Here is an 11,287-nt window from a genome sequence, read left to right on the forward strand (position 1 = left end):
GTTAAAAGCCAATCTCACAAGATTTTGCCAGAATTTCACTCCACACAGACATGGGTTTTCCACACATTTGTCAGTTTTATGCAGAATAGAATCAAGAAATTCCAAAATTGCCCCATTAGAGTAAAGTATAATTTCATTAAGAGTTGAAGAGTTCACTTGCAAGCTCTAGCATAAATTTGAAATTTATTTTCTTGCCCCTGCATATTACTACATAAAGTTGTCAACAGCTGCAATTTTCAGTCATGACATAGGTGACAGGTTACCTCGCTGGGCAATGAAGGAAGTCAAAGAGTTAAAACATAAAGACTGTTGAATGATTGACAGCTCTTTCCTTCATGTAAGAGTCAGCTAGTTACATTTATAAGGACAACAGAGCAGCCATCAGAATTCGGTGTGTTGCAGCATCAGCATTGCTTCTGACCGCATCAAGTTTGAAAATGCATCATATGGCCTTTCTTGAAATACACAGTTAACAAGAGCAGATCCAGGTACAACAGAATAAAGAAGAAAGTCCACAACCAAGGCCACGATACCATTTCCTACCGTCGACAATAATACAATAACACAATACTATTTCTCAATGCAGTTCCTGAAACTGCAAACCTTCACCAACCTAATATAAAGCATTGGGCCAAAGCAAAAGTCCTGAACTTTAAAAATCTAGTGTATCCAAAGACAAATATAGTTATGAAAGTAGCCCCAATGGGTATGAAGCCAAACAACAACTTTTAATATGTAACTAGAGCAGCACTAAAATGAAAAGACTAGTACCAAATGTTGTGTCCAGAACCCCATCTTAGGCAAAATGCAATTAAAGCCATCCCACTATATGCAAAACTTGGACATCCAAAAGAAACAGGGGCTCCTCACAGGTAAGCAAAAGAAATTATAAAATGAAACTCTTGAGCAAATCAAACTTCCAATGACCATGTTGAATTAAAAGTTTAACTCCCCTCACCAGTCAAACCATTTTGTTTGATGTTTAATTGGCAAGAGGCGGTAACGTCTACAGGCAAAATTCTTCAAAATACAAAATTGAAGAGCCACTCCGACTGATGTGGTACAGATGAATCACAACATTTCCACACTAAACATCCTGCACACTAAGACCTGCATAAATATTCCATTCAACAAGGCAATTAGCAATTGACAAAAGCAATGACAGCACATACAGGATTATAATCAGAACATTGCAACCCAAAAGCACAGCAAAAATGACAGTGGCTTGGTTAAATGATCTAGACGAGTAAAACATAATAAGAACATTTAGGCATAAAAGCACAGCCAAAATAGCAATGATTTGTTCACAAAATATAAAGGGCGGTTCAAACCAGTACTTAATGATAAGATTCAGACCTGGCGGAAGGGATTGCTTCAACTTGTCAGCCTTTTCAGAATCTAACACGCAAAGTGTGTAAAGATATTTCTTGCACCGCACCTTGAACTTCACAACATCCTTACTCCTTTTAATCTTGATAGAGCGAGCATCCTTCCTCCGAGCTGTAAGAAGGAAGTCCTTGATTTCACTAATTTGTTTCGGCTAGCAAAAGAAAGGTCACACAGAGAATCAAAATCAGATAAGCTCAAATTAGGTGCAATCCTACTTGTACAAGCATATTACGACTTGACAGTGCAGTAATCCACAGGAGTGTGATAGACATGTTAACTCAAAAAGCTCAAGGTTAGCAGAATAGTTCATTGTAACTGCACGATGCTGTCAGATAAAGCATTCCATAAAACCTGGTCCAGAATCGAACGCATTTCAATACTGAAGACAAAGGCATGTTCTACTTGCAAAGCCAGAAAATGCAGCAGTATGAACACAGGGTTGTCGAGTAATGACATATTCAAGTAGGCTCCCCGTCTCACCTACCTTGTGGAGAAGTAACAACTGTGGTACACAAAGATAATACACCAGCAAAGCCGTCGATATATAACAATCTCCCTTCCATAACCGCGGCTATTTGCAAAGGCTACCAATGCAAGAACCTATCGGTCCTCCGTGATTGCACTGCAGATAGGGTAGGAATTTTCGCAGGCCAGAAGACTAGAAATCGACGGCATGAAAGAGCAGAGATCCCAATGATACTACGAAGCTATCGAAGGCAAGGGCAGCAGCGAGGATTCTTACCATGGTTGCTTGCCGCAGAAAAAGAACCACGCCGTGAGTAGAAACCCTAGCTGCACAGGGACTGAGAAGCCAAGCAAGTCCTTTATCCCCTCGCTTTATACCATCGCCCTTACGATTAGGTTTTCAAAGAGAGGAGGGTGTGGTCTTTAGGGAGGTTCAACGAACAACTCCTGAAAGCAAACCTTGAAGAACAATACAATGTATTGCAATGAGCCCTAGCCCTAACCCACTTGGTAGGATGGGTATAGACGTTCCAACCAATCACTAGATCAATTCCTCCCACACCTGCTGCCCACAATCCTCTTTGGCACCTGCTATTCTTCAAGATGGTGTTTCGAGCAAAATCCCATACTAATAAAAATAACAATGCATTCTTTTCAAAAAATAATACAATGTATTCCTGCTAATGAGCTATAGCCCTGTTGGTAGAGGTGGGTGCATGTGTCTTTACCGACTACTGAAAGATCGATTCCTCCCAATGTCTTGCATGCTTTGCACCACATGCCCATCCTTGGGGATGGTACTTGGGCAACATCACAAAAACTAATGAGCTATAGGCCAGGTTGTAGAGGTGGTGCATGTATCTCTACCAATTGAAAGATTGATTCCTCTTAATTCCCTACATGCTTTTTGACACCTTCCCATCCTTAGGGATGTTGCTTAGGTGACATCCCAAAAATAAAATAGACTCCATACAACAACACATCTTTTTAAAAATGTAATGTATTACTTCAACTAAAAATAATTTAACAAGTGATAAGCTAAATGCTTGTCGTAAGGTCTACCTAGTTTTAGCAATATTTGTTGGGGTTAAAGGCACCTATGCCTAACCGCCCATGTATTCATTACATTAATAATACCCACACACCCATATACTATAGGTGGCGGGCACCCATCATTGTCACTTTATTCTTTATTCTTTCAATGATATTTGAATAAGGGAAGGCCATTTACACATTGCGATTGTTGAAATGCCCACATATAGTCTCTCTCTCTTACTCTCTTGCTCCATCTCCCACCATAGCTTTTACTTTGCTCTTGCTTTAGCTTCCATTGGCTCTACCTTTCAATTGGTATTAGAGCCAGCTACTTCATCCTTTACTTCAACCCGAATTCAAAGCTTCAACTCAAGGTTTCATGGCAACCATTGTTTTTTCCTCTCGAGGTATGCATTGAGTCTTTCCTTCTTCCAAATTGCTCCACACTTGTTGAGGAGCTTCCCAAGGCTTAGTTAAGCCTTATTGAGTGCTTATTAAGTTAAGGAATAGCCATTTTATCCATTTTGAGTGTGTTAGATATGCTCAATGCCCCACCCTCATAAGATGCCACCAATGATCCATGGTGCTCAAAGTTGTAAGGCCCCCATTATGAGGAGAAGCCATATGTGCGTCCGGATATTGGTTGAGGCCTAACTTGTATATTTGATGAGGTCTACGTGATCAGATGGCAAAAAGGTGACCGTTGTGGGTCTAATCTTTGGATTAGACAAAGTAGTTAAGCTAGTAGCAACTCAAGGCACACTATAGCGAGTTGCAGGGTAAGGGAGTTAAAAGGGACTCCTATTTTGGGGTACGGGGGCCGCTTCCCATGGGGGCAAGCGGCCCCCTGGTGAGGATTGGGGAGCAGCGCCCCCAGTCCCGCGATGGTAAAGGGAATATTCTATTGCCGACTAGTGGAGGTTCATATGGTAGGTTGGTTAGGTCAACCTAACCACCTTCGCGAGCCATAAAAGCTAAACCCCTTCATAGCCATCCACAATCTATCTTTCACCCAATCTGAGTTGTTCCAACTAGCCTTAAGCTCTTCACCTATCTTCTATCTAGATCGCCATCTAAGCTTCACAGTGGAAGCGCACGGGTGGACACAGCCATCTTTGTACTAGTTGTTTGTAGCTAAAGATTTTTTTTTACTTCTCCTCTTATTTGTTGTGTACTCTCTATCTCTTTCTCAGATTCGATTTGTTGTGCCGTGTAATTTTTACAGAGTAGATACATAGCATGACGTTGAAGTCATGGACAACTATGGCAGCTTGACAGCACTGTCATATTTTGGCCATAACTTTTACATACAGATTTGGCCATAGCCAAAAACAAAGAGCGTGATGAAAGCTACAAATTTGGGCACTCATAGAGTTGATTCTATGCATTTTCTATTCTCTATTTCACATAGAAAAGAACAGTTCTGGTTTGGATAGCAAATAGTAAATTCCATACGCATGTTTGATGCTTCGAGATGCTGTTTTGGTGTCTGAATGGTATGGTTATGCTTTTGGGATTGATTTGAACTTGAAATAGCTCAGATTTCACTGTCATTTCAGCCTTGTAATAATAGGGTAGCAAGCATTTATTAGTGAAAAGGTTATACCTAATGCTCATTGATACTTTATGGGATACTCAATGGATATAGTGCTACTTTGATTGTTATGTATACTTCCTAATATGCCTATGGCATACTTTTCAGCTGAGATTTGAACTCTATTATATTGATCTTAGTTGTTACATGCCTTGGTTACTTCAATGGCTTACACAGTTACGTGCTTGAAGAATCTATTGGATTTTATGCTCTCAGCTTATGCTTCATCTATATTGGATACTTTGATGTCATGTACTTGATGTTTTGAGCCTGCATTACTCATTTGGCATTCGATTTTGTTCCAATGAGAGTTCGTTGCCACGCTACTTTGGATATTACATAGAGCTTTGGATTATATAGTTGAGCTTAAGCTTACTTTCACCAAGATCATGGGACACTTACTTTGTGTACATGCTCTTTTGGTGTGTATTGGATGCAATTACCCTATAGTAGACGAATTTGATCACTTACTCTGGACCTAGCACTTATGTATGTTAGTGTGTTAGTGATATTTATATGCTTCTAGGTTATGTATTGAGCTTTGCTCAATGGTTTATGCATTTGGCAAGTCTCCTTTCTTTACCTTGAGATCTCCTATGTGTACGATGTTTATGCCTACTGCATGTATGGTTATTGAAACATTGCAATTGTGACAACCTTTAGTGCCGATTGTTCCTAGTCTTTATTTCTTGGTTGCTCACAACTGATTGTTGGCATATTACTATAGTTTATTACAATAGCATGTCATTTCAGTTTTATGCATTCTATTTGAGGATTGTCACTTGGATTTGATAGTTACTTGATTACAGTTAGTAGATAGCTCATCCTTCTAGCAGTTTTCCTTGCTCAGCCCTTGATTTGGCTATGACTATGTGATTGTTTTGTTGTCATTTGCAACAGCCTATTTATCTTAGGTTGTGCTTTCATCCCTTGTATTATGGCTCATGGGTCGAATGATAGTGCTATCTTTCACATCGAGAATGGAAAGTGTGGGGAAAGAATGATGATCGCAACATTGTCCCTAGTATGTCTTGTGTCAAGATTGAAGAGTCGTGTAGACTGATTTTGATATGATTACATACTTACAACTTCTTCTCTTAATGTTTTGTAGTTAACTAATGCCTCGTCTATCTATTGCTTAGTGTTGGCTACTTAATTTAGGGGCTTTGTTTCATGTCACCCCTTATCGTGAGTAGTTCCACTCCTATCATAACATGATAAGATTTGTCAAATTAGGTAATGACCTAGCATTGGATATTGTTGGTATTGGAGAAGTCCAACTGCAATTTTCTTTGGGCAATATGTTTACTCTGCATAATGTATGCCATATTCTAGCTTTGACCAAAGGTATGCTTTCGACTCAACAGTCGGATGACGCAAGTTATGTTGTATCTTTTGGTGATTTCTCATTAAATCTTACCCATGGGAATCTTGTCCTAGCAATGAGGTGCTAAGTGTAGCACTATTCACCCCTTACTTGTATCTGGATCTATTGACCATGAATTGACTGTGGCTACAATACCACGTCTTGTTATGGCATCGCCGCCTTGGACACATCATTAAAGGGAATGAAAATGCATACCCATTTGGAGTATCTTCCACCCCTTGACTATAAGTGTTTTGATTATTCTTATCATTGTTTTTATGGCAAGTCCCATAACTTGTATAAGAAGCCTGGCAATTACACACATGGATGAGCCTTTGGCCCTTATTCATTCTGATGTTTGTGGACCTATACCCTACAAGTCATTAGGTGGTGTGAAGTATTTTGTTGCTTTCATTGATGATTATTTGCATAAGATTTGGGCATTCTCGATAACACAAAAATTAAAAGTCTTGGCTACCTTTCAGCATTGGCTTGCTTTTGTTGAGAACTAGTCTCGATGTACATTGAAAATACATATGATCTAAGGGTGAGTATGTATCTAAATCCTTTGAGTAAATTTGTGATGAGAGGGATATTAAGCATCAATTGACTGTCCCATGCACCCTACCCTAGAATGGTATAACTAAGCACATAAATAGGATGATTCAAGAGTAAGTTCATAGTATGCTTAGCCAGTCAAGCTTACTGCAACACTTTTGGGATAAGGTAGTTATTAATCGATCCACATGCATTGCTCTTTACTATCAAGTTATAGAGGAGGTATGGTCTTGAAAATCTCCATCATATGCTCATTTTGCTTGTCTTTGGTTATAAGTATTTCTACCATGTCCCCAAGGGCGAGTGCAGTAATTGGATCTTAAGTTCATAAAATACATATTTCTTAGTTATGGGGATGTAGGTGAGATGATCTATCACCTATGGGATCCACATGCTTAGAAGGTCATCCATAGCCATGCTGTTATTTTTCATGAAGAGAAAATGAATAAGTAGTTTGATCATATCAATGATATACATAGGGTGATATTTCAGGAGGAGTCTCTTGTTGCTATACAACTAGCTAGATAGCTTGCAATAGTTGATGCTCCAATGGCCCAAGACCCTAATGTTAGATAGGATGTATAGGCTCCAAAACTTGTTTTGTATCAATCTACTACAGAGAGATGTTAGCTTAATCGGTTTGCATCCTCTATGGATTATGTTATGGTGATAGATACTAATGAGTCTCTTACCTATGACGAGGCCACATGCAGAGGTGATAGTCACTCTTGGGAGAGGGAAATGCAGTCAAAGTATGACTCACTACAAAAAAATCATACGTGGGATTTGGTTATTTTGCCTAGGAAAAAAACGTTATTTGCCATACAAGTAGGTGTACAAGTTGAAAAGTATCCCTGGACACCCCAAGCCAACTTATAAGGTCAGATTGGTTACTAAGGGTTTCAAGCAGAAGCATGGTGTTGACTTTGATGAAGTCTTCTCTCATATCATCAAGATAACTACCCTATGCTTGGTTTTGGCTTTGGTTGCATAGCTTGATCTAGGCCTCTATCAAATGGATGTTAATACAATTTCTTACATGGGGACTTGCATGATGAGAATTCTATGTAGTAGCCTAAGGGCTTCGAGATGAAAGGTAGGGAGCACCTAGTGTATAAGTTGAGAAATAGCCTTTATGGCCTTAAGAAATCACCTAAGGAATGGTACCAGAAGTTTGGTGCTTTTATGCATTCCCAAGAATATACATGTAGTGATATGGATCCGTGTTTATACATGAAGAAGGCTCGTGATGGTAGCCTTATGATTTTGGTATTCTATGTTAATGATATATTGATTACTGGGAGTGCTCATGATGAGCTAGATGCCTTGAAAAATCAACTCAAGAAGAGTTTTGAGATGAAGAACAAGGGACATGCCTCACATATTCTTAGGATGCACATCATGCACAATTACTCTAAGAGTCTTCTTTACTTATCGCAAAAGGAGAATATCCAAAAGGTTCTTAAGTGGTTTTATATGCAAGGTATTAAGCCTATTGGTTGTCCTTTACCTTCTTATATGAAAGATGATTGCCCACAATTTGATGAGCAAAAGGCCAAGATAGCCAAGATTCCTTATACATATGTAGTGGGAAGTTTGATGTATGCCATGATAGATGTCACTAAATTGATTGCTTATTACGCATTCTCTATTTAATAAATTCATGTCAATAAATTAATGACTCACTTTTCTTTAAGTATTGATGATGATCTAGCATGGCCATGAGACCATTTAGGGACCAGTATTCCTAGTGCATCACTTAATAGGGTGATCAGAGCACTGTGATGGGGATATTTGGTACATGCAGTACAAGTTATGAAAGGGGAAAGAAGTGTCTGCCAAGTGTAAGAGTGTACACAAGAACCAAGGAGTTACACATAAATGAAGATGGATTGAGTTCTAAGAAGAAGAAGTGCATTAGCATTGTGTATATGTATTTATGTGTGTATCTAGGGACGCACCTGCTGGGAATGTTTACTTGTGTGTAATAAGCATTGCATTCATTTGGGGTCATCCTCTCCCCTACAAGTCAAGGTTTAAGGTCTTTTCTTGCATTAAGAAAGATGAGAGAGGGAATTCTCTCACTAAGAAAGACGAGAGACGTGATCCTCTGGAAGTGAAGAGAGAAGTGATTTTCTCTTTCTAAGGTCTAAAATGACATAAGCTTTTGTGTGGAATTCAATCTTAAGGTTGAGGTCCAATGCAATCTAATGAACTCTCATTATCTATGACTCAAGGTGATTGCATGGACCACAAGTTAAGAGTACAATTAAAAAAGTTATTTTTTGAAAAATCCATTTTTAAAGTATCTCGCAATAAAAAAACGATCTCTAAAAATGGGCTATGAAGATTATCGAAAACAACAAGATCTAAAACTTTCGTGTTGACGTTTTTTCATCCAAACAACACATAAAGAGATATCTTGAAATTAGTGCTGCAGAACAACCACATCTTGCATGAAGATTAACTCAACTCTCTCTCCAAGAAGAGAAGCTCTTGAAAGCCTATAAAAGAGGAGGCTCTCCTTGGGTGTAAGAGAGAGGTAAAAGGAAGCATCACTTTGCATGTATCCAAGAGGAGAAGAAAAGGTGCAAGTGTTGTGGAAGCCCTTCTGAAATCAAGTGTTGCGGAAGCTCTGTTGAAATCAAGTTCCAAGAGGAGAAGAGAAGGTGCAAGTGCTGTGGAAGCCCTGTTGCTGTGGAAGCCCTGCTGAAATCAAGTGCTAAGAGAAGAGGCCTACACATATTGTGTAGGAGAGAAGGAGACTCAAGAAGGATCAAAAGGTGCAAACTTCCAAGTTGTGCAAGTGTTAGCCGGTTGTATACCGTGCAAGGAACCGTGATCTTGTTTCCAAGATCTACAATTAAAAACTAGCTTATGTGTAACGGAGGAGCTTGCTCCTTGTCAATAATATAACTCCAACACGTATGAATGCCCAAAGCTGGTACGAGCTGAAAATGGTCCACATGGAGTCACATCCAAATAGAATGCGACGGTTCTTAGTTTTCTACAAGTTGCCATATTGGACCTACTTACAAATCAACCACTTGTTGGATCCCATGCATATTTTCAAGAATGTGGGTAGCTTGCTATGGGACCACATCACAGGAAAGAGAGACACTATAGGGGCACGAATGGATTTGAAGGAGGTAGAGAAGATGGAGGCGCTTTGGCCGCAGTCGAGTGCTGATGGTCGCTTGCAGCTACCTCGCGCTCCTTGGGTTTTATCCACTAAAGAAGAGCGCATTGTGAAGCAAATAGTTAAGTCTATCCGCACTCCGACGGGTATGATGCGTTCTCTTAGGTCTGCATTTTCTAGAGACGACCAATTATCAGGGCTAAAATCCCATGATTGCATAAGATATGTCAGGTTGGTACTACGAATGGATTGTAAGTGGCATGCATATTTTGCTATTTGGAGTGTAGTCGTTGTTCATAATGCTTTCTCATTTGTGGTAGTTTGTACTACCAATTGTGATTGCAGGATGCCTTACTCTAGAAATACTCGGGGCAATTTACAGGTTGTCGACTTTAGTGCAATGGATCTTACAGAAAGGAGATTAAGACGTCCTCTATTGGATCCGTGAGGCGGGGAGCAGTGGAGACAGTCTATCTCTTTGAGAAATACCTGCCTACCAGCATGCTCACTATACAAATCCACCTTCTTGTGCATCTTGTAGATGAAGTGGAGATTGCTGGACCTGTCCATACGCAATGGATGTTCTTCTTGGAGCGCTTCATGAAAACCCTGAAATGCTTCGTGCGACAACGAGCTCAGTCAGAAGGTAGCATGGTTGAAGGTTGGTTGGTGTCTGAGGCGCCAGTGCATATTTCATAATGGCTACCAACGGTAGATTCAGACAATACTATGCTATGGTCACTGAAGGACGATGATAGACTGATCGGAGATGTGGTGGTTGGAAATGGGGTAGAAAAAAGAATGGATGCTACAATGGAGGAGAAAGTGAATCGCTTTTGTATGTTGCACTATGCCTCTATGGAGATGTGGCTCACTAGGTACCAACAAGCTAGGAAAGATCGAGAGGAAGCGCGATCTGAATTTCAATGCAGTACGTGTCATCGACCGATTCGATATCGCGAGAGCATGGAGGAGATGCCGCGGTTTATGTCAACGCAATGGTTACATGGAGCTTTGACCGCAACATCTCGCGAAGGGGCAGAGGTCTCAACCAACGAGTGGGAATTCTCGAGGGGATGTGGTCCAAAGGTGATGACGTGTTTAGGATTTGTTGTATCTATATTTTATATGCGACAACTAATTGAGCGTTTCAATGTATAGTACAAAATATATAGTGCAACGTGGTCATGTAGGCGACATTTCCGCGTGGAGCGTATTGATAAAATGCACTTCACAACAGATTGTGGTATCATGGCAAGGTTTGAGCAAGAGGGCCGATGACGAGCAATAGATCCAAACACAGTTATAGATGAGATGGAGTATTTTGGAAACTTGCAAAGTATTGTTACAGTGGATTACCGTAGCTTCTCCATGATCCTATTCGATGTGTAGTGGTTCAAAGTGGTACTTGAAGGAGCTGGAGCAATAGTTCGACGAGGTTCATATGGATTTCTAGAAATAGATTCTGAAAAAAAATGGACGGATTTGCGCGATACCTTTGTGTTGCCGGCCCATTGTGAATAGGTGCATGAACTCATGTGTTTTTTAATTGTATTACGACATGGTACATGCCACAATAGTTAAATCTCTCTTGTACGTGATTGTGAACATGTAATCTTCTATTCAAACCCCTGACAACCTCGATGGTGGTATGTTATACCTTCAGCTCCCTGAAGTGTGAGAGTATATGATCAAAGTGATGTTTCGAGCATAGATGAGGACAATATGCAAATAGAGGGGT

General features: G+C 40.0%; 1 protein-coding gene across 1 annotated transcript; it reads right to left on the reverse strand.

Moving 5' to 3' along the window:
* Positions 1-886: 886 nt before the first annotated feature.
* On the reverse strand, positions 887-2,290 carry LOC148014635 (large ribosomal subunit protein eL38z/eL38y). Its single transcript, XM_087667170.1, has 3 exons — positions 2,132-2,290; positions 1,357-1,540; positions 887-1,110 (listed from the first exon to the last, which is right to left on the reverse strand). Exons 1-3 carry the CDS (start codon positions 2,132-2,134, stop codon positions 1,088-1,090), a joined length of 210 nt encoding a protein of 69 aa, XP_087523296.1. The 5' UTR covers positions 2,135-2,290; the 3' UTR covers positions 887-1,087.
* Positions 2,291-11,287: the final 8,997 nt, after the last annotated feature.

This window comes from Lygodium microphyllum, chromosome 25 (genome assembly GCF_053477565.2).
Source record: "Lygodium microphyllum isolate KBCC chromosome 25, Lygodium_microphyllum_v1.1.10, whole genome shotgun sequence".
Taxonomy (NCBI): Eukaryota; Viridiplantae; Streptophyta; class Polypodiopsida; order Schizaeales; family Lygodiaceae; genus Lygodium; species Lygodium microphyllum.

Bases quoted from the DNA above. Each gene is read 5' to 3' on its own strand.
- LOC148014635 (XM_087667170.1), bottom strand. The intron at 1,111-1,356 runs GTCTGAATCTTA...ATATTTATGCAG, and splicing joins GAAGCAATCCCTTCCGCCAG to GTCTTAGTGTGCAGGATGTT.